The sequence below is a fragment of the Rattus rattus genome, chromosome 12, assembly GCF_011064425.1.
Source record: "Rattus rattus isolate New Zealand chromosome 12, Rrattus_CSIRO_v1, whole genome shotgun sequence".
In the NCBI taxonomy this organism is placed as follows: domain Eukaryota; kingdom Metazoa; phylum Chordata; class Mammalia; order Rodentia; family Muridae; genus Rattus; species Rattus rattus.
This window is the reverse complement of record NC_046165.1, coordinates 56389332-56413650: the sequence shown is the minus strand read 5'-3', so window position 1 is coordinate 56413650 and position 24319 is coordinate 56389332. Positions and strand designations below refer to the sequence as shown.

Here is a 24319-nt window from a genome sequence, read left to right as displayed (position 1 = left end):
GACCATTATTCATTTTATCATCACCTCATCTTGAATGAGACAGTGTGGTGAATGAGTACAACCTTAAGATGCAGGAACAAGGTTTACCGGAAGTCCCACACCCTCAGATCCTGGCCTGCAGCAGCTCTCTGCTCCCAGACCCCGGGGGAGAAAGACCTCACCGCCTGGTCAGGTGGGCACTCCTGAGGCTGCAGAGCGGAAGAGACCACCAACACTGCCCACCCCTGCCCACATCCCTGGCCCAAGAGGAAACTGTATAAGGCCTCTGGGCTCCCGTGGGGAGGGCCCAGGAGCCAGCAGGACCCCTGCCTGAGACACCGCTGGGAACCTGAAGGAAACAGACCGGATAAACAGTTCTCTGCACCCAAATCCCGTGGGAGGGAGAGCTAAACCTTCAGAGAGGCAGACAAGCCTGGGAAACCAGAAGAGACTGCTCTACGCACACACATTTCGGACGCCAGAGGAAAACACCAAAGGCCATCTGGAACCCTGGTGCACTGAAGCTCCCGGAAGGGGTGGCGCAGATCTTCCTGGTTGCTGCCGCCACAGAGAGCCCGTGGGCAGCACCCTGCGAGCGAACTTGAGCCTCGGGACCACAGGTAAGACCAACTTGTCTGCTGCAAGTGACCTGCCTGGTGAACTCAAGACACAGGCCCACAGGAACAGCTGAAGACCTGTAGAGAGGAAAAACTACACGCACGAAAGCAGAACACTCTGTCCCCATAACTGGCTGAAAGAAAACAGTAAAACAGGTCTACAGCACTCCTGACACACAGGCTTATAGGACAGTCTAGCCACTGTCAGAAATAGCAGAACAAAGTAACACTAGAGATAATCTGATGGCGAGAGGCAAGCGCAGGAACCCAAGCAACAGAAACCAAGACTACATGGCATCATCGGAGCCCAATTCTCCCACCAAAACAAACATGGAATGTCCAAACACACCAGAAAAGCAAGATCTAGTTTCAAAATCATATTTGATCATGATGCTGGAGGACTTCAAGAAAGACGTGAAGAACTCCCTTAGAGAAACACAGGAAAACATTAATAAACAAGTAGAAGCCTACAGAGAGGAATCGCAAAATGCCTGAAAGAATTCCAGGAAAACATAAATAAACAAGTAGAAGCCCATAGAGAGGAGACACAAAAAATCCCTGAAAGAATATCAGGAAATCATAAATAAACAAGTAGAAGCCCATAGAGAGGAGTCACAAAAAATCCCTGAAAAAATTCCAGGAAAACACAATCAAACAGTTGAAGGAATTAAAAATGGAAATAGAAGCAATCAAGAAAGAACACATGGAAACAACCCTGATATAGAAAACCAAAGAAGAGACAAGGAGCTGTAGATACAAGCTTCACCAACAGAATACAAGAGATGGAAGAGAGAATCTCAGGAGCAGAAGATTCCATAGAAATCATTGACTAAGCTGTCAAAGACAATGTAAAGTGGAAAAAGCTACTGGTCCAAAACATACAGGAAATCCAGGACTCAATGAGAAGATCAAACCTAAGGATAATAGATATAGAAGAGAGTGAAGACTCCCAGCTCAAAGGACCAGTAAATATCTTCAACAAAATCATAGAAGAAAACTTCCCTAACCTAAAAAAAGAGATACCCATAGGCATACAAGAAGCCTACAGAACTCCAAATAGATTGGATCAGAAAAGAAACTCCTCCCTGTCACATAATAGTCAAAACACCAAACGCACAAAATAAAGAAAGAATATTAAAAGCAGTAAGGGAAAAAGGTCAAGTAACATATAAAGGCAGACCTATCAGAATCACACCAGACTTCTCGCCAGAAACTATGAAGGACAGAAGATCCTGGACTGATGTCATACAGACCCTAAGAGAACACAAATGCCAGCCCAGGCTACTGTATCCTGCAAAACTCTCAATTAACATAGATGGAGAAACCAAGATATTCCATGACAAAACCAAATTTACACAATATCTTTCTACAAATCCAGCACTACAAAGGATAATAAATGGTAAAGCCCAACATAAGGAGGCAAGCTATATCCTAGAAGAGCAAGAAACTAATCGTCTTGGCAACAAAACAAAGAGAATGAAAGCACACAAACATAACCTCACATCCAAATATGAATATAACGGGAAGCAATAATCACTATTCCTTAATATCTCTCAACATCAATGGCCTCAACTCCCCAATAAAAAGATATAGATTAACAAACTGGATACGTAACCAGGACCCTGCATTCTGCTGCCTACAGGAAACACACCTCAGAGACAAAGACAGACACTACCTCAGAGTGAAAGGCTGGAAAACAACTTTCCAAAGCAAATGGTCAGTAGAAGCAAGCTGGGTAGCCATTCTAATATCAAATAAAATCAATTTTCAACTAAAAGTCATCAAAAAAGATAAGGAAGGACACTTCATATTCATCAAAGGAAAAATCCACCAAGATGAACTCTCAATCCTAAATATCTATGCCCCAAATACAAGGGCACCTACATATGTAAAAGAAACATTACTAAAGCTCAAAACACACATTGCACCTCACACAATAATAGTGGGAGATTTCAACACCCCACTCTCATCAATGGACAGATCATGGAAACAGAAATTAAACAGAGATGTAGACAGACTAAGAGAAGTCATGAGCCAAATGGACTTAACGGATATTTATAGAACACTCTATCCTAAAGCAAAAGGATATACCTTCTTCTCAGCTCCTTATGGTACTTTCTCCAAAATTGACCATATAATTGGTCAAAAAACGGGCCTCAACAGGTACAGAAAGATAGAAATAATCCCATGCGTGCTATCGGACCACCACGGCCTAAAATTGGTCTTCAATAACAATCAAGGAAGAATGCCCACATATACTTGGAAATTGAACAATGCTCTACTCAATGATAACCTGGTCAAGGAAGAAATAAAGAAAGAAATTAAAAAACTTTTTAGAATTTAATGAAAATGAAGGTACAACATACCCAAACTTATGGGACACAATGAAAGCTGTGCTAAGAGGAAAACTCATAGCTGAGTGCCTGCAGAAAAGAAACAGGAAAGAGCATATGTCAGCAGCTTGACAGCACACCTAAAAAAAGCTCTAGAACAAAAAAGAAGCAAATACACCCAGGAGGAGTAGAAGGCAGGAAATAATCAAACTCAGAGCGGAAATCAACCAAGTAGAAACAAAAGGACCATAGAAAGAATCAACAGAACCAAAAGTTGGTTCTTTGAGAAAATCAACAAGATAGATAAACCCTTAGCCAGACTAACGAGAGGACACAGAGAAAAGGCGTCCAAATTAACAAAATCAGAAATGAAAAGGGAGACATAACTACAGATTCAGAGGAAATTCAAAAAATCATCAGATCTTACTATAAAAACCTATATTCAACAAAACTTGAAAATATTCAGGAAATGGACAATTTCCTAGACAGATACCAGGTACCGAAGTTAAATCAGGAACAGATAAACCAGTTAAACAACCCCATAACTCCTAAGGAAATAGAAGCAGTCAGTAAAGGTCTCCCAACCAAAAACAGCCCAGGTCCAGACGGGTTTAGTGCAGAATTCTATCAAACCTTCATAGAAGACCTCATACCAATATTATCCAAACTATTCCATAAAATTGTAACAGATGGATCACTACCGAATACCTTCTACGAAGCCACAATTACTCTTATACCTAAACCACACAAAGACACAACAAAGAAAGAGAACTTCAGACCAATTTCCCTTATGAATATCGACACAAAAATACTCAATAAAATCCTGGCAAACCGAATCCAAGAGCACATCAAAACAATCATCCACCATGATCAAGTAGGCTTCATCCCAGGCATGCAGGGATGGTTTAATATACGGAAAACCATCAACGTGATCCATTATATAAACAAACTGAAAGAACAAAACCACATGATTATTTCATTAGATGCTGAGAAAGCATTTGACAAAATTCAACACCCCTTCATGATAAAAGTCCTGGAAAGAATAGGAATTCAAGGCCCATACCTAAACATAGTAAAAGCCATATACAGCAAACCAGTTGCTAACATTAAACTAAATGGAGAGAAACTTGAAGCCATCCCACTAAAATCAGGGACTAGACAAGGCTGCCCACTCTCTCCTACTTATTCAATATAGTTCTTGAAGTTCTAGCCAGAGCAATCAGACAACAAAAGGAGGTCAAGGGATACAGATCGGAAAAGAAGAAGTCAAAATATCACTATTTGCAGATGATATGATAGTATATTTAAGATCCCAAAAGTTCCACCAGAGAACTACTAAAGCTGATAAACAACTTCAGCAAAGTGGCTGGGTATAAAATTAACTCAAATAAATCAGTTGCCTTCCTCTATACAAAAAGAGAAACAAGCCGAGAAAGAAATTAGGAAACGACACCCTTCATAATAGACCCAAATAATATAAAGTACCTCGGTGTGACTTTAACCAAGCAAGTAAAAGATCTGTACAATAAGAACTTCAAGACACTGAAGAAAGAAATTGAAGAAGACCTCAGAAGATGGAAAGATCTCCCATGCTCATGGATTGGCAGGATTAATATAGTAAAATGGCCATTTTACCAAAAAGCAATCTACAGATTCAATGCAATCCCATCAAAATACCAACCCAATTCTTCAAAGAGTTAGACAGAACAATTTGCAAATTCATCTGGAATAACAAAAAACCCAGGAAAGCTAAAGCTATCCTCAACAATAAAAAGGACTTCAGGGGAATCACTATCCCTGAACTCAAGCAGTATTACAGAGCAATAGTGATAAAAAACTGCATGGTATTGGTACAGAGACAGACAGATAGACCAATGGAATAGAATTGAAGACCCAGAAATGAACCCACACACCTATGGTCACTTGATTTTTGACAAAGGAGCCAAAACCATCCAATGGAAAAAAGATAGCATTTTCAGCAAATGGTGCTGGTTCAACTGGAGGTCAACATGTAGAAGAATGCAGATCGATCCATGCTTATCACCCTGTACAAAGCTTAAGTCCAAGTGGATCAAGGACCTCCACATCAAACCAGACACACTCAAACTAATAGAAGAAAATCTAGGGAAGCATCTGGAACACATGGGCACTGGAAAAAATTTCCTAAACAAAACACCAGTGGCTTACGCTCTAAGATCAAGAATCGACAAATGGGATCTCATAAAACTGCAAAGCTTCTGTAAGGCAAAGGACACTGTGGTTAGGACAAAATGGCAACCAACAGATTGGGAAAAGATCTTTACCAATCCTACAACAGATAGAGGCCTATATCCAAAATATTAAAAGAACTCAAGAAGTTAGACCGCAGGGAAACAAATAAACCTATTAAAAATGGGGTTCAGAGCTAAACAAAGAATTCACAGCTGAGGAATGCCGAATGGCTGAGAAACACCTAAAGAAATGTTCAACATCTTTAGTCATAAGGGAAATGCAAATCAAAACAACCCTGAGACTTCACCTCACACCAGTGAGAATGGCTAAGATCAAAAACTCAGGTGACAGCAAATGCTGGCGTGGATGCGGAGAAAGAGGAACACTCCTCCATTGTTGGTGGGATTGCAGACTGGTACAACCATTCTGGAAATCAGTCTGGAGGATCCTCAGAAATTGGACATTGAACTGCCTGAGGATCCAGCTATACCTCTCTTGGGCATATACCCAAAAAGATGCCCCAACATATAAAAAAAACACACGTGCTCCACTATGTTCATTGCAGCCTTATTTATAATAGCCAGAAGCTGGAAAGAACCCAGATGCCCTTCAACAGAGGAATGGATACAGAAAATGTGGTACATCTACACAATGGAATATTACTCAGCTATCAAAAACAACGACTTTATGAAATTCGAAGGCAAATGGTTGGAACTGGAAAATATCATCCTGAGTGAGCTAACCCAATCACAGAAAGACATACTTGGTATGCACTCATTGATAAGTGGCTATTAGCCCAAATGCTTGAATTACCCTAGATGCCTAGAACAAATGAAACTCAAGACGGATGATCAAAATGTGAATGCTTCACTCCTCCTTTAAAAGGGGAACAAGAATACCCTTGGCAGGGAAGAGAGAGGCAAAGATTAAAACAGAGACTGAAGGAACACCCATTCAGAGCCTGCCCCACATGTGGCCCATACATATACAGCCACCCAATTAGACAAGATGGATGAAGCAAAGAAGTGCAGACCGACAGGAGCCGGATGTAGCTCGCTCCTGAGAGACACAGCCAGAATACAGCAAATACAGAGGCGAATGCCTGCAGCAAACCACTGAACTGAGAATAGGACCCCCGTTGAAGGAATCAGAGAAAGAACTGGAAGAGCTTGAAGGGGCTCGAGACCCCATATGTACAACAATGCCAAGCAACCAGAGCTTCCAGGGACTAAGCCCTACCTAAAGACTATACATGGACTGACCCTGGACTCTGACCTCATAGGTAGCAATGAATATCCTAGTAAGAGCACCAGTGGAAGGGGAAGCCCTGGGTCCTGCTAAGACTGAACCCCAGTGAACTAGACTGTTGGGGGGAGGGGCGGCAATGGGGGGGGTGGGTAGGGGAACACCCATAAGGAAGGGGAGGGGAGGGGATGTTTGCCGAAACCGGAAAGGGAATAACACTCGAAATGTATATAAGAAATACTCAAGTTAATAATAAAAAAAAAAATGCAGGAACAAACCTCTGGGGGAATGTACATGAGGATATATATATGCATGTGCATATCTTGGACTTATGAAAAATGTGGGTGGCAGATGGAAAACACTTTATAAGCAAATTATGTTTAAATATTTGAGAAATAATAAGATAATATGGCTGTCTGATTTAACGTAGAGATATTTATCTTGTGTATTGAAATGCTATTAAAATGAAAATTAAGAAGCGAAAAATATATGCTTCACAAGTGCTTGCAGGGCAGGAGTGAGGACGCACGAGCACGGTGCATTTGTGAAAGTTGTTTGTAGAGGAAAGGGTTTGACCTAAGGAGGGAAATACAGAGAGGAAGCTCATGATTTGTGTGGAGAGTGCAAAAGTGAAGGAGTTGCTGAGCTAATGATGGGTGGAAAGTACTCTGTGGAGAGAGGGCAGGCGGGAGGGGTGCAGGGGGGAGCTCTGGGAAGAACTGGGGCTTCTGGGTACATCCTTATCTCCCCCTCCCTTACCATCTCACCAGAACTACTGCCATTTGGACATTTGCACCACATTCTCTCCTCCATGCCAACCCTCTGTGTAAGGACTAAGAGGGAAAGGACCTTGTTTTCCTTGAGAAACTGACCAAACTGTGCCAGAAGGACTACAATGAGATCAAGTCCCTTTTGCCATTTGGTGGCAGTGGTGGCAGGTGGCATAGAAGCAAGCATGAGGACCTGAGTTCAAATCCTCAGCACCCATCTGGTCACCTAAGAGCCTGTAACCTCAGTGCTGTGGAGGATGGTGGGGATAGTCTGATAGCGGTGGGTCAACAGCCTCCAGCTTAGCTCCAGATTCAATGAGACACTGTCTCAAGGGAATAAGTCAGAGAATGACAGTGCAGGACACTGGAATCCTTCAGCTTTTGTGCAAAACACACATGCACATGCACATGTACATGCACGATATCTGGGACATCTGCATCATGAGACATGAGAAAGTCATTTCTGCCTTAACTAAAATTCGTACCCTGACATTCTAGACTTGTAGTAATGGTGCCAAGTTGTTTCTTTGGAAAGTGTTAGTCGCAAAGTCAGATCTCACATGTGTGTATTATCCCCCTCGTTAGAGAAGACCTGGATGTCTGTCCCACCCCTTCCTATGCTGTGGAGACACAGCATAAATGACAGGAGTCTACAATAAAGTGTCTCCCTCTAAACAGAATCCACTGACCTGTGATATTCTACTTCTCAGGAATTGCAAGGAGTATCACTTTTATTCTTGATAACCCACCATGTTCACAACATTTACTATTAGAAATCTGAGTGATCTAATATGCTAACACTATAGAACAAGAACCAGGTGTATGATGCGTTCAGTAATCTATTAGAATAGATTTATATATTAATTAGAAGACACAAATGACCTAGAAGCACCAGGAGATGTGTTGCTTTGTAATATCTATACATCCAGTGAATGCTTCAATGTAATAGGAAGGCAACCAGAAGCATTTTGAGACAAGCAAGTTGTCAAAAAATGCTTATGAAATAAACTGGAAAGTGTTTCAGCACTTTTACTGAGAAATAAATTGGATTTGACAAAATACATTTACTCTATTAAATTACACAACTTTGAATATCTTCATACAATTGTGCACCCACCCAAATAAGCAAAATGTGGAAAATCTTATCACTTGCAAGTCACCTTGTGAGAGCATTTCCTCCTCATGTTCCCTCTTCCCTTCAGTTAAGTGCACAGTTCCAAATTATGTTTTCAGAAACAAATGACAAACCCAAGTGATAATCTTTCATGAAAGTTTGTCTTGTAAGAGGATCGTTTTTAAGGGTAGCAACGTTTCATTTTGCTTGTGGATGGTGTTTCTAAAGAACTATTGTGTGGCTCCAGACACCAGATGATTTATTAAACAAGATGGATTCCACAGATGCGGAAGGAATGCAAGTGTCAGGTTCCGCAGTCCCGTTAACTGGTAACTGTTTCAAGAGCAGTGCATGGCCTTCCAGCTCCTACAGAAGGTTAATTTTGTGCAAGAATACAAGTGACTGGGATTGCACATGCCTGTAAACCCAGTCTTGATGCAGGCAGATGCCAAGTTCAAGACCAGCGTAGGCTAGGTATTCACTAATTAAATAATTAGAAAAAGGAGACTACAACTGGCTGCTTGAGTCTTCATTGTGCCTGGGAACCTATGAGAAACTGGTCCAGGCTCCCTAGGGCTGGTCCATTTTGGGGACAGTTGTACGTGGTTATTGGCAGAGCTAGGTCTAGGGTCAGTGCCTGAGCCCTTATCTGTATTTCAGTTGTATGCTGTTGCTTCCCCAAACTCTGAAAGAGACTGTGGGAGAAGTTTATTAAAACATGTGAAATATATATGTATATATATATAAAGCATTCACAATAAAACTTACCTTTTTGAATAATGAACTCACACTGAAGAACAAAACAAACAGACAAAAAACAAAACAAAAAGACAAAACAGAACAACAACAAAAAACCCCAAAACCACCCCAAAACAAAACATCCAGACTTTCAAACCTATCTACAGAGAAACAGCAACTCTGCAAAACACAGCTGTCGGGAGAACATGACAATGCATTTATCTGACTTAGGTGATTTTCTTTCCCGATTTTGCAGACTACAATCCCTGTGCTGGGTGTGTTACCATGGTGACAACTACAGATTATTCTCCTGTCCTCTCTATAAACCTCAGACTTCAGGGTCTACGAGTCCCTAGCCATTAGTCAATGGCTCTGTTTCTAATTTTCAAAAGAATATCAATCCATAAATCCCAGGAAGATATAATGAGAGACAGAACGAGATGTAGGATGAGGGAATTCTTCAGTTTCTCACACTGCGCTTAGATGAGATGGGCACATAGATGCCAGAATGCTTTAATCCGTAACCCTGAAGCCACAACAACAAAAAAAAAATGCTTTTCTTTCCTTTTTATAACTAATCCATGAATTAAAGAAACATGTGGGTGTGTAAGTTCATTGTATTATGGGCGGGGGTCTGATCTGATTGATAATATATGGTCAGCTATCCAGACACTTAAAACTCAGCCCCCTCTGTAAGGAAGGACAAATTTATGCACGTGATCAAAGGTGTATGTCCTGCAACCATTCCAACTAGTAATTCTTTCCTCAAGTACCTTGCTCTGCAGGTTTCTGCCTAGAGGCTGCCCTATATGTACATCTGAATTAGTTACCAGCAAGTCTTCCTCTTCCAGACCCTCACCACAATCACCATAAGACAGCACTGCTCAGTGGCCCTTGTCTGTTGAAGATTTTCTATGCTTTTATTACTTTTGAGTCAAAGACTCTGAGGTTGTCTGAGCATTGAAGAGGCCAAGCACGGTCAAGGCCAGCTCAGAGGTGGAGTGAATCTTGTGAAGCAGGCTTGCCTCATCCCTGGGGCAGCCCTTCTGCCTTTGAAACCAAGCCAGGCCATCATTTTCTACAGCTGCCTGTGTATTTCACAGCAGACAGCCGTGGTCCTTACTTAAGCTATCCTTCTAAATTTTACTTTGGAAACTGAATTGGAAGTCAATTTTAATTTGGATGACTTCTAAAGTAAATCTTAATCCTTATAATGGTCAAAACACTTTTTTCTTTTTTTTTTTTTTTTTTTTTTTTGGCACAAGGTAAAAGGGGCCACTTTGCAAATTGAAATACCTCAGGCCTGTTCAAAAGCGCACTTATTATACTAACATGATTTAGTAGATCTGTTGATTAAATTTGTTGGATAAAGCGAGACTGAAAGATGCAGGAGTTTTTTTTTTTTTTTTTTTTTTTTTTTTTTTTTCTTTCCTTCTGGGTAATATAGTAAAAAGGGACTTGTTAGTGCGCAAAGAGGCATCCAGCCTGTATCTGAAGAGAGATCGCCAAAACAATATTGTTCTTACAATTATTTCAGCGATAGTAATCTATGTTAAGGAACTTCCAATAGAATGATATATCAGAATGATGATTTATTTGTATACAGTTTGAACAACCTTGACCCTGAATATTTAAGCTTTAAAAAGGACAGAACCAATATTTAAACTTTGTAGGGGGTGGGGGTAGGGAGAGACTTCTTCTTGGTATAACAATTACCCAGAACACTCTTGTGCTTTGGTCATAACAGGGGGTGTGAAAATTCAGACAGAGTATGACCTAGCTGGGTGTCCTTGGTTAATATTCCTAAACTCTCTGAACATCATTTCATTAATTGTAAAATGAAAATAATTCTCCTCTCTGTGAAGACCTAAGGACATATATTATCAGATGCTTTAGACAGGATGTTTAGACATTTGTCTGCATGCCAGCTACCACATTTCTAAAATGAGAATGACTCAGATATCCAAGACCTTGAGATTCTGTGGTGATAAAGTGAAATTATCCAAGTAATCACTTTGCACAGGGCTTGGCCCATAGATATTATTAATAAACATCATTAATTACACAAAGTATCTTAGAACAAGTTCTCCTTTCTCTTTTCCTCCTGGGATACCCTCTGAGGATTATGACTTCATTCCCCATCAATCCTTCTGGGCTGAATATCAGGTGTGAAGCTTATCTGCTGATGCCTCTTCTATGGCTACTTCCTTTCCTTTTGCCTTTTTTGTTGGGTGACTGTGTCCTCCAGGACTTGTCCTGGAAAAAGAATGAGCTTAAGCCAGTTCTTGTCAATTCCCAGAAAAAGAAATTATTTTGGTTGGGAAAAAGCACCTCAAAATCAAACTTTAGGGTGTTCTCCTGAGGATCTGAATTCCTCTGGAACGCCCCAAGATTAATTGGTTAAAATGAACACAGATGACATCCCAATCAGATGGTACTGAGGGCTTGGCTGAAGCACAGTGAACTCCAGTCTGAAAGGAATTTTTTCTTGTCCCCACCACTGCTGTGATTCCGACTACTCTGTGGTCATGCACTTCATCCCACAGGGATTATCCAATGCTCACTGTTTGAATGTTTATAGGATCCTCTCTCCCACCCCTTACCTTTTGAAGCTACTGTGCTTAATCACAGATACACAGCAGAAGTATAACGGTTTGTCCATACCTCTCCCCTTGACACTGGCCTTTCAACTGTTAAATCAAACAAAGAGGATGGGGTTCTTATATTTGAGTAGTAACACACCAGATTCATTAAGTAAGAGGCCACAAGGGTCCACTACCTTTCTATGTATTTGTCTATTTTATTTTTTTGAGGAGTGTATGGTGCAGACTAAAATATCCTGGAATTCTCACTGTAGCACAGGCTCGCTTCAAATTCTAGGTGCCCCTGCCTCAACATCTCAGCCTCTCAGTCGTAGGTGTGCACCGTTACACCTATATGCTCCTTTGCCTTTTCTGAATTGCACTGCAGTGAGGCTTGACATGCAAACGTACAGAACCATAAGATTTAGAGGAAGAACCTCAGAGATCACTAGGACAAGAAACCTGGGTGAAAAGCCTGGCTTCATTGCTGAAACTTGTCTGAGGTACATCTCCTTACTCCTTTATCAGCATCCTTTGAGGACCAAAACACCTGCAGAGTCAGCTCATGCCTCATAGAACGGCTTCGGGGAATCAGTATCCTAACTCAGAAACATCACCTTCTCACTGAAATGTCTCTACAGTTGCCGATTAGACGCAGGATGTCGCAGACACACACAGAGAAGAAATTAGAATTTAGGAGCATAAAACCATAAAAAGCATGAAAAACCAAGATTGTTTTGTAAGCATCAGTGTTCTCATGTGTTGGAAATGTCTTGTCTATTTTTCTTAGAAGCAAGGTCCAGTGGCTGCAGTATGGGGGCCAGACAGGACGGGATAATCCCCAACTCGGGAGAGATAGCAATGCAGATGAAGGTTAAGCAGACAAAGAAGCAGATAGAAGACTTCCCTGGCAGTTATACAAATTTACAGATCCCTGTAGCCTGTAAAATAGCTTCTAAGAAATGACTTTATGGGTGCTTCGCTTCAGATACCCCGAACCAGACATCTATTCTAATTTGAGCTGATGTTGGAAGGTTTTTGAATTGTTTCATCAGGTTTGAATGGACCAAAAATATTTAAAGAGGAGATTTAAAGAAAATGAATTATAGTTACAGCTTAGGCTTTACAAAAAGAAAGCTTTCAGTATAAATAGCCTTTAATGCTTCTTAAAGTCAATACAAAATCAATATGAGGCAGCAGTGTAAGACTTGAGTTGGAAAAAAAAATTAATGCAGCATGAGGCTAGGATGTCTGGAATAGAATACCATACACACATCTTGAGGCAGGAAAGCATCCACCACTTAGAGCCGCAGAGGTTTAAATATAATGCCTGTAAGGCATGAAGTATGGGAGTCAGCTACACAAACACCGGCTCCGGGCCACTGTTAACCTGTCCTCCCACAAAACCACCTCAATTGCTGCTCATACCAGACTCTGCCTCATGATAACTCTTAAGATTTTCTAACACCTTTTTTCTGTTTATTTATTTTTTAAAATAATGTTGGATATTTATGTTTTATACTATATTCAGTTTTATAATTATTAATATAAATTATTAATATAAATGTGGACATATATATATTGGACACAAATATATTCAATAAAATTCATGGCATCCTGACAAAGGTGAACCCCAAACGCACAGTCCAAAGTGCCCAAGAAAAAACGGAATCACCATGCGGAGAGTTCCTTCTCCTTCGGAGAAGCAGCCACTGCTGCAGTTTTCCTTGCACAGGTTAATTTGTAGAATTTCATGGAAATAGAAACATGGAGCACGTAATCCTTTATCAAAGATTTTTTGCAGTCAGCCCAGCTTTCTCTTTTCTGATGTTCATTTGTGCCGTGTGTTTGCAGTATCGGCTTCTCTGATCCTACTCAGCCATTTCTGGTTCCCTTTGAAGAATGGGGCTGGGCTGCGACTCTCCGCACCCTCTAAGACACATGTATAGATTTCTGCACGTTCTGGGCGTTTTGCTGACATTTTGTGACTCAATGTGTGTATGAACATGTGAGTTATTTCATCAATCAATAAACATTTAGCCACGACTTTTCTAACGCAGACGATGCCTTAATGTTTAACTTACCCAAGATCCTGACAGACACAGGATTTTCAGAAGCGGGCCTGCAGTGTCTTCAGAGTCCCGGGATCCGCCCCTTTGCGACTGAATAGCATCTGCTGCCATCTTGCAGCAAGAAGAGCTGGTGAGGGGAGTGAACTGCTGCCCTGGCTGGGCTCCAGCAGGGCTGCGAGGGCGCTAGCCTCAGGCTCTGTCTCTGGCAGGTGGAAATGCTTATCCTCTATGAAAGCTTTACGCCTCACATTCCTCCCATTGATTTATTAAACACAGTAGAGGTCAGCAAAGAAATCCAGGTGCGGCAAGGCTAGTTTTGTAGCCGGTTACGACCTAGATTGCAGAAACAGCATGTATTTCTCTGCAGTCAGGAAAATGCAACTGAACAAACAAGGTTAGCATTGTCAGGTCTGACCTGCAGCAGTGACCTGCCTGGAGCACTGTCTACAGCAGAGCCTCGGACTCCTACTGGTGACTGTGATGGAGGGTGAGGCACTGTGGAGCAGGCCTCTGGGGAGAAAAGACATTACCTTGGCTACTTCCATGGAACAAGCTTTTAGGGGTCTGGCCCCATCACCATCATTTCTGTTCAGACAGCACAAAGTTCCTGTCAGTTCCAGCGGTGAACGTGCTCTGAATGGAAACAAGCTTCTCATCTTTAATGCATCCATATGTCATCTGCCCCTCTGCTGCAGCCTAAAGTCCAATACAGTCCTGCGGCACACTCGTGATGCATCACTTTCAGAACGTAGGGCTTTAAATCCGATGCCCTTTATGTTAAACGACATGTTTTCTTTTAAGCACTTCCCTAGATAGGAGAGAGAGTCAACTATGAGTCTAGTCAGAAGTATGATCCCAGTTACACAAAGAAATTAACTGGTGTCAAGATACAGAAAGGAAAGATATCCATCGCTTCAATAAGTGTACCTTCAAAATGACATTATGTTCATATTTCTTTTTAAAGAGTTAAATTTATATTTGGCAAGCACAGTACACTTCAATCCTGGGCTGCTGAGTACCAGCAGTTTTCCTTTTTACTTATTGCAGAGATTTTTAAAGGTAACCTTAAGGAAACCCATTTACAAAGACAGAGAAAGAGGGACAGAATGACGGGGGAGGGTAAGCCCAGGGAATTGGAAGTCAGGGTGTGGTTACTGCAGAGTTTGGGGCCTGAGCTGCATTTCAGTTTAGCAACTTCTGAACAGGCTATGTTACAAATGGTTGTGAGGCTCTATCTGAAAAGTAGTTACACTGTTACTTTTCTGGTCATGTATCTACTGGGAAAATCCTACTTTATTTTATATTGGGATGTTTAGGGAAACTTATAACAATGATGCAGTTCATTATCTCTGCTAGTTGTCTTCAGTTTCTACCTTGCAATATAGATCATCAGTCCATGTTGATGTTACCCAAACAGGGAAGGTTTACTGCACGCATGTTAGATTCTGCACCCTGCAGCATCCAATTTTTGAATTTCACAAAGGCAGAGAAGATGCAGACTCAGATGAGCAGATCAGTACTCACTTTAGAGGTATACACAGCTTGGGCTTGATGTAACTGTGTGACTTCAAATGACTGTTTTCTCTGAATAGCCTGCTCATAGAGATTTTGTCCTTGCTAAGTACTAGTAAGTGCCTGCTGGGCATCCTTCAGTGCTTGTGTCCTTCATCCCTCCCTGAATTGATGTATGCACACCAGCACTGTAACCCTGATGTATCTACTTGATGGTAAGGGGGATGGAGACCCACCTGCTGTTCTGAGGTAGGACTGTTTGGCTGCATTGCTGCTGGGAGGATAATTTGGCTCTCAGGACCATGGACAGAAGCCTACCGTAATCCTAGGCCTGTAAGAATTCCAGCCAATTTCTGCACAAAACCAACCAACCAAACCAACCAACCAATCAACAAACAAAAACAAAACAAAACAAAACAAAACACCCTAAACACAAATACAGAAATTTCTGTGCCAAAGGATTTCAGGAAGTAACAGAAAAGCTGTGGTCACCAGGTGCCCACTTGAAGGGAACAGAGTCTACTGTCACTGAAAAAGAAATGATATATTTTTTAGTGGTTCTAAAACACTGTACATTGTTACTGTGTAACTGTAATGCAAATGTATTTTGCTTTCAACTGATTGACCAGGAACAGTTCTTTGAAGGAATAGTGAGATGTCTGGAGATAATTAAAAAGTGCGAATTTTGCCACAAACTCATATTTATTTTTATTTTTCATTTTATGTGTCTATAAATCATGTCTAACTGAAAACTCTCAGTCAATTCCATGTTTGTCCTGTGATTATAGGAAGATAAATAGATGAATGATAAGACTCATAGGCTTTATTGAGAGAGAGAACACACACACACACACACACACACACACACATGCACATAAACACATAGATCAGTGATGGAGATGCACAGAGAGACAGACACTTAGAGAGAGGCAGAGACAGAGACAGAGAGGGAAGAGTAGAACAAATGACCTACTACAGAAATCACCAAGGCAGAAATACTTATGAGCAGGGGAAGTGAAAGTCAAGCTGTTCCTTTTAAAAGTGTCTTACTCAGACACACCAAACAAATGTCACTTGGACTCTCAGAGCAAATGCTGACAAGAGGGCTGGGGAGGGAGAATGACTGAGCAGAATATCTAAAAAGAGACAGGCACCTAGCAGAGGAGAGCACAAACAGGATAATAAAAGGGGAGGGGTGTCACAAAATAGATTCAGGATGCCCCTGCAATTATAACCAGTGCCCATTGACAGATGCTAGTAAAATAAAAAGAGTAGAGACACGCCCATACGTGAATACAGGAACTGACCCTTTTGTCTGCTTGTTCTCGGTCAGGATTAATAAGGGAAAGGGCCCTGGGTAATCAATCAGACTTGCAGATGCCACCCTTGCCATCAAGCCTGAGTACTTGCCTCCTCTCCCTGCTGCCTACTAGGGCACAGAAGGTGTCCCATAGTTTATTTTCTCTGCAGCATCTCATGGCCCTGCAGCACCAGCTGCACCACTCCCTTGTGGGCAGTCTGCTCTGCAGTCAAAAGTATTATCGAGGAGCCCTCCCTGCCCCAAAGGAATCACACACACACACACACACACACACACACACACACACACACACACACACACACACACACAGAGAGAGAGAGAGAGAGAGAGAGAGAGAGAGAGAGAGAGAGGCTTAAGATCTCTGAGAATGATCTGTAACTTCTAAGGATACGTGCTGGCAGCATGGAAGCGAACAATGTCCAATAGAGATGTGTGCAGACCCTCTACAAAAGATTGTGAAATAATTCAGGTTACATGGAGCGAGCTTGGGGGAAACAATTGCAACTCTTCGTCTATATGAGTAATTGGAAGGAAGAAAAGCTATTACGTATCTGAGACCTTCTCTCTGTTCCTTCCCCTTGAGTCCTCTTGATCACTGATGAATGAGAAAAAGATGCAGGTTACAGAGAGACATCTTAATAAACGCTTGGCTCTGTATGCCAGCCACACACTCAGGCAACCTGGGTGATTAGGTTTGAAAGCTTAGATTGTATAAACATGGGTGGGCCTCTAATATGGCTTAGACTTAACAGCTTTAAGCCATCAGCAACCTCACAGAAGTCCTCTGCTTCAGCCCATTCCTCTTCCGTGAAGGGGCAAGTTAATCAGAATCACAGTGTGTGTAACACGAGAAAGGAGTATGCAGAATAAAGCTCCCTTCACACTCTTTTTGGTCTCCAGAAGCAACTGGATACAGCTCCAAAAATTTCATTACTTTTTAATTTGAAAGCCGTTACCTCTCACTGTGCCATTTAAAAGAACCAGTCAGCCAGTGTTATGTTGAACAAATTAAACAAAACGCCAACTGCTTGGTTAAAGGTTTTATTTATTTATTTATTTATTTATTTATTTATTTATTTATACAAATCTCTGCAATATCTCTTCGAAACCGCAGGCAACCACAACGGGAGTATGAAAACGTTCCACCCATGTGCGTTTTCGTACCCACTCTGCTATCTGGGTATCCTGAAGGAAGTTGGTAGCTTCCTAAGGGCACCCGTTACCTGTGAATTTCAGCAGGCTGTTTCAGCAGGCTCCATGCTGAGTTCTCTTCCGGAAGACCACACCCAGAGCTGGTAGCACTTTGCAGCATTCTCTCTCTCTCTCTCTCTCTCTCTCTCTCTCTCTCTCTCTCTCTCTCTCTCTCTCCTCACTCCCTTTCTCCCTCTCTCCTTCCCTCCCTCTCTCTCCATCCAACCTTCGTGGCTTGTCAAAACCATCAGATTAGGCTACCACACAGGTGTTAAAAAGAGGGGAAGAGGCTTTCGATGCGGTACAGGCACCCTGAAGTTCTCCCGCAGCAGAGCGCATCTTTTGCCTTGCAAATCTTTGCCTGGTTAGTTTCAACCCGTCCTAAGCATTCCAGACTTCATTTCCCATAAAGAAAGGGGAAATTCTATGGAAGGCGCCAGACAAATTAGCTGCTGTAAAGGTTTTAAAATGTCAAAATGAACACCCGCTATCCTGCGGTTCCAAGGGTGTGCCCGTCCCCTATGCATTGAGAAGCAGATTATACGGAAAGAAATAAAAAAGAAAAAATAAAAGAAGGCAGGAGAAAGGGGGGTGAATTCAAGAAAATGTCAGAAAATAGCTACAAAGGCATGCAAAACTTTTCCTGCAGGAATGTCGCAAGGGCGAAACCTTAAACTGTTGTCAGTAACCTAACCACCCTGGCCTTACAACCATGCTCCTTAAATAAGAATCACGGTGCTTGAGAGGGTCCCGGAGGCAGAAAGGGCGAGCCAGGGGCGGACTGGGGTGGGATGAGGGTGTCTTTGTGACATTAGTTGTTAAAAGTTGATGTGTCAGTAGGGACCTATTATTTGGAAATTTTACGGGTCCTAGTGAGGCGGGTTTTAGGTATTGACAGGCAGGATGGGTCGGGGGAGTAGGAAAGGAATGAACAGGGAAGTTATGGGGGTCTCAGAGAAAGTAGGGGGCCTCAGAGAAAAGCGGCCAGGCGGGAGCCGCAGTCCGCTAGCCTCCTGTCGCTCGCCCCCGCCTTTGCTCTTGCGCAGAATCCTCCCCTTGGCTGCAGCAGCACGCTGCCCCCACTGGCCTGCGCAACGCGATCGATCACAGTCTGCGTCAGAGTCCCGGCGTATAAATAGAGGTGGCAGGACAGCGCAGAGCCGCACACAGCCATCCATCCTTCCCTTTCCCTCTTCTCCCCCGTTCTTCTCTCTAGGTCCCCTATCTCCGCCCCGGACCTGAGGGGAGCACCGACCGCCACCATGAGTTCGTTCAGCTACGAGCCGTACTTTTCGACCTCCTACAAGCGGCGCTACGTGGAGACGCCCCGGGTGCACATCTCCAGCGTGCGCAGCGGCTACAGCACGGCGCGCTCTGCGTACTCCAGCTACTCCGCGCCGGTCTCCTCCTCTCTGTCGGTGCGCCGCAGCTACTCATCCAGCTCCGGCTCTTTGATGCCCAGCCTGGAGAACCTCGATCTGAGCCAGGTAGCCGCCATCAGCAACGACCTCAAGTCTATCCGCACACAGGAGAAGGCACAGCTGCAGGACCTCAACGATCGCTTCGCCAGCTTCATCGAGCGCGTGCACGAGCTGGAGCAGCAGAACAAGGTCCTGGAAGCCGAGCTGTTGGTGCTGCGCCAGAAGCACTCAGAGCCTTCCCGCTTCCGCGCCCTGTATGAGCAGGAGATCCGTGATCTGCGACTGGCGGCCGAAGACGCCACTAACGAGAAGCAGGCGCTGCAGGGCGAGCGCGAGGGGCTGGAGGAGACTCTGCGCAACCTGCAGGCTCGCTACGAGGAGGAGGTGCTGAGCCGCGAGGACGCCGAGGGCCGGCTGATGGAAGCCCGCAAAGGCGCGGATGAGGCTGCGCTCGCCCGCGCCGAGCTGGAGAAGCGCATCGACAGCCTGATGGACGAGATAGCCTTCCTGAAAAAGGTGCACGAGGAAGAGATCGCCGAGCTGCAGGCTCAGATCCAGTATGCTCAGATCTCTGTGGAGATGGACGTGTCCTCCAAGCCCGACCTCTCCGCCGCTCTCAAGGACATCCGCGCTCAGTACGAGAAGCTGGCCGCCAAGAATATGCAGAATGCCGAAGAGTGGTTCAAGAGCCGCTTCACGGTGCTAACCGAGAGCGCCGCCAAGAACACCGACGCTGTGCGCGCTGCCAAGGACGAGGTGTCGGAAAGCCGCCGCCTACTCAAGGCTAAGACCCTGGAGATCGAAGCCTGCCGGGGTATGAACGAAGCTCTAGAGAAGCAGCTGCAGGAGCTGGAGGACAAGCAGAATGCAGACATCAGCGCCATGCAGGTTTGGCAGGGTTTAAGCTCAGTGGGGGCGGGGAGGTCCACACTCGGGGTGGGGGTGCAAGGTATATCCAGAGAGTGAACGCTAGGGGGTCCTAGAGCACAGCCTAGGGGGAGGGGGCGGGGCGCGACTGTTGCTTGGGAATTGCTTGTTCTGGTTGAATCAGTGTTCTTAGGGGTGAGTTGGGAGGAATGGGCAGAGGGCGTTGAAGTTGGGCGTTGCCACCAGTCTAATACCTACTCTCTACTGACAACCCTTAATTGACTCCAAGTTACCTTCAGGACTTCCTGGATCTCCTGGCTAATAAATATGGCGGCTAGCTCTCTCTCACCCAGCCTTGGGATAGTTTTGTTTTTAACAGGGACACAAGAATACAGTCACAATATTTTATATCAATTAATCACTGATATCCATTTTTAAAAAAATAAGTTCTTCATATTTGGGGGAGAAGAAATAGAGTTGTGGAAAGCATTTTAGACAAATATACAATTTTATTTTTATTTATATATTTATTTAGACAAAAAATTTATACACATGCACACACACACACACACACACACACACACACACACATTCCCCTCCCCGAATGTGACCTGGCTAAAAGAAGTGTGACTAATAATAATAATTATAATTATAATTATTATAAATTGGGTAGTTTTAAAAGACAGTTTACCATAATCAATAGATTGAGGACAATTTTCAAAATTGCTCATATCAGTCTACTCCCCTCCTCTTCCTCCTCTTCTCTTACATCACTAGACTGAACATTTTAGGCCACCCCCCCTATTTCTTGTAGGTGTACACTTTGTAGTTAACTGAGGCCAGGACTTAGCACGAATACTACAGTAAAACAAATGCAGTAGAGATTTGTGTTTTGAACTTTGAAAACTATCTTCCGACAGGACACAATCAACAAACTGGAGAATGAGCTGCGAAGCACGAAGAGCGAGATGGCCAGGTACCTGAAGGAGTACCAGGACCTCCTCAACGTCAAGATGGCATTGGACATTGAGATTGCAGCTTACAGGTAACATCAGAATGGTTTGGGCAGTGGGCATGGCAGCTCAGGGCGGGGCAGATGACCCAGAGTCAGTGCAGAGTTATATTGAATCACAGTGTTTTAGATTAGTCCTGCTTTGGTGTTCCTCCAAGACGGTACAAATGTGCAAGGAGTTAACCCTGATGTAACATAAGTCTTGTTCTTAGCATTCATATTTTAAATCTAGTAGGTCTTTCTGGGCGATTTCTATCATGAGCTCCTTATTAAATCTTGATGGTACCTAAACCTGTTTGTCCTTGTATTTGCCTTTGACCTTGGTTGTGGGGAAAAATAATGAATGTGTGCTTAGAGCAAGTCATGAACACATCCATTGTTGGTCTAACTGTACCCTTCATTCCCTTCCCCACCAGGAAACTCTTGGAAGGCGAAGAAACCAGGCTCAGTTTCACCAGCGTGGGTAGCATAACCAGCGGCTACTCTCAGAGCTCGCAGGTCTTTGGCCGTTCTGCTTACAGTGGCTTGCAGAGCAGCTCCTACCTGATGTCTGCTCGAGCATTCCCAGCCTACTATACCAGCCACGTCCAGGAAGAGCAGTCAGAGGTGGAGGAGACCATTGAGGCTACGAAAGCTGAGGAGGCCAAGGATGAGCCCCCCTCTGAAGGAGAAGCAGAAGAGGAGGAGAAGGAGAAAGAGGAGGGGGAGGAAGAGGAAGGCGCTGAGGAGGAAGAAGGTATGTAAAACATAAAGACCTTTCAGAATCTCTATTGCAAACTGGTTGTGGATATTTACTGGGAGATCCATGAGCTATGCAGGCCTTGCTCTCCTAGAGACCCATGTGGGTTTTTCAGTCATAAACAATACATATACGATGAGAACACATGTGTTTAATGAGTGCAGATGATAAATTGTAAAAGGTTCATATACAATCATTTAACATAGTGGTTTGGTACCCAAAGGAACACTTGATGGTGGCCCAAAGACGAAGAGATGATTGCGCCCTAAAGAACACGAGTGCCAGACACATAAAAATATTGAGGCCAGGTCTTGGAGAGATGAACCTCCAGCACCTGGAAGTAACCTCCTTTTACATTGTGTGTGCAAATTGTTCATGGCAAGCACTGTCTGTAACAAGTCCTTCAGGAGAGTGGGGTCAAGAGGTTTTTAGACACAGACTGCCAATAGTGTCTAGTAACCTGCAAAGCCTCAGTAGACATGTTTTGCCTAGACTTAACCTGGAGTTTGTATTTTTCTTCTTATGTTCAAGCTGCCAAGGATGAGTCTGAAGATGCCAAAGAAGAAGAAGAAGGTGGCGAGGGTGAAGAGGAAGACACCAAAGAATCAGAAGAGGAAGAGAAGAAAGAGGAAAGTGCTGGGGAGGAGCAAGCTGCTAAGAAGAAAGATTGAGCCCCATTCCCAACTATCCCAGGAAAAAAAGTCTCCCCAAATCAGGTCAACCTCATCACCAAACCAACCAGTTGAGTTCCAGATCCTATACAGATTAAGAAGTCAATATATGTATAATTCTGAGATGACTTAGGTTGGACATTCAATGTTGTGCTATGACTTTCCTCCTTATGCAGAGTACCTGTTTGCTTGCAGAGTGGCTTTCTGGCTTGCTGCCAACCTGTGCATGGTCCATGCTTATGAGTTCAGGATCTACGGCAATGTGAATCACACAGATGTTTACAATAATAATAATAAAAAACCACACACACACAACACGAATAAATGAATTCACTAATGTTCATGTGCAACTTCATGGAAAAATAGTCATTTGAAACTTCAGTGGTTAGAAATTAAAGACCTCGAGTTATGTGCAATAAATAGTAAATAAAGTTACAGTGGATGTCATATATTTTGCTGTGGTTTTTACTTAATTAAAATACCTTAAATAAGGCACCAACCTAAGCCATGTATAAGTGGACTACTGACCTCCAGTATTTTATGAAGTAAAGATGGTAGTGAGTGCAGTGAATAATTGGATATTCTGAGGGATAGACAAATAGGTCAAGACTACAAAATATAGCAAACTTGACAATGATGAGTGAGAGTGAGAGCATTCATGATTAACACCCTGCAAAACACACAATGCTAGCTGGAGAGATGGCTTTCTAAAAGACAATTTTGAAATTATGATGGACTAGTAGTGCAACCTGGATAGACTATGAATCCAACACGGTTGTCACTATGGTTATATTTTTAATATAGTCTTGAATATCATGAGCATAAATTAAAATCTGAGCCCATGACATAGTTAAGAGGAATGACGTGAGGTGAAGTAAGATAATCAAAGTTATCTGCCACTGCAAACATGTTGCCTGGAATCCTGAGCTCATGAATGGTGTGTCATCTGCTTAATTCTACTGCCTCACATAATTGCCTTTAATGCTATACATTTAAAAACCCTTTAAAGACCACACAAGCAGGTAATGGAATTATATTATTATCACTTCTTGGGGGAGAGAATAAATCTGTGTGCTGCATTGTCATTGATCTGCATGTCTTAATTGGTAAATATTTGGATTTCAATGCCTGGTTGGACACTACATCACATCTATCTCCCATCCATCCACATCCATGGTAAAGCTGTGACAACTCTTGCACTTGTGTTTGGTGTGGAATATAGATGATGTCTTTGCCTATCTACTGCTCTGGTGTTCTTCTATGGCTCTGATATTCTGAAGGAACTGTTTTGTTTGTTGATTTCTTTGCTACTTGCTATTTAGATGACCTTTGAGACATAGGGATGTTACCTAAACCCAAAGTGGTCTCCATTTAAAGTTACACAGTCTCTTTGCATCACTTACTTCTACCTAAATATGTGTTACCACACAAATAGGCAAAGCATTTCTTTATCTATCATGATGTGAGTTTAAAGTGTGAGAGCTCTTGCATCCCTTTGTAGATAGGAAGCTCCTAGTCTGCAAGCTTTTCACACACATCAGTCATGAGTTGATGCAAACGTTTGGTTGGCTTAAGAAATACTTGATTGAAGATCACAGTTCCGTACTCAATCCTGTGTGCCATAATAAAATATTGAAAAATCTAAATACAATGAGTGTGTAGTCTTTTTTATAAAAAAAATTCCTCTAATTTGAGTCACTGGCCCCCGCCCGGCCCCCGCCTGGCCCCCGCCCTGGCTCTGTACAGCCACAGGCTATGACTGTCATTCTTCATCCCCCTATCTCAGTGACCCTCCGCCCCAGTGATCTGGCCCATGATATAATTAAAAAAATACCTTTTAACCCATATATGATTTTCAGTGGGAAAGTAAGACTATCCAAGGTCTTCTTAAGGAAGTACAAAACAGATACTCCTTCGTGACATT

The 24319-nt window shown here is 42.9% G+C and overlaps 1 protein-coding gene across 1 annotated transcript; it reads left to right on the top strand.

The window, feature by feature from the left end:
- The first annotated feature begins 18796 nt into the window (after nt 1-18796).
- On the top strand, nt 18797-24041 carry Nefl (neurofilament light). The gene is made up of 4 exons (XM_032917585.1): nt 18797-19994; nt 20894-21018; nt 21402-21721; nt 22256-24041. Exons 1-4 carry the CDS (start codon nt 18948-18950, stop codon nt 22393-22395), a joined length of 1632 nt encoding a protein of 543 aa, XP_032773476.1. The 5' UTR covers nt 18797-18947; the 3' UTR covers nt 22396-24041.
- The last annotated feature ends 278 nt before the right edge of the window (nt 24042-24319 follow it).

Coding starts and splice junctions, on each gene's coding strand:
- Nefl (XM_032917585.1), top strand. CDS start 18,948: ATGAGTTCGTTCAGCTACGAGCCGTACTTTTCGACCTCCTACAAGCGG. Junction 19,995..20,893: donor CAGACATCAGCGCCATGCAG/GTTTGGCAGGGT, acceptor ATCTTCCGACAG/GACACAATCAACAAACTGGA. Junction 21,019..21,401: donor ATTGAGATTGCAGCTTACAG/GTAACATCAGAA, acceptor CTTCCCCACCAG/GAAACTCTTGGAAGGCGAAG.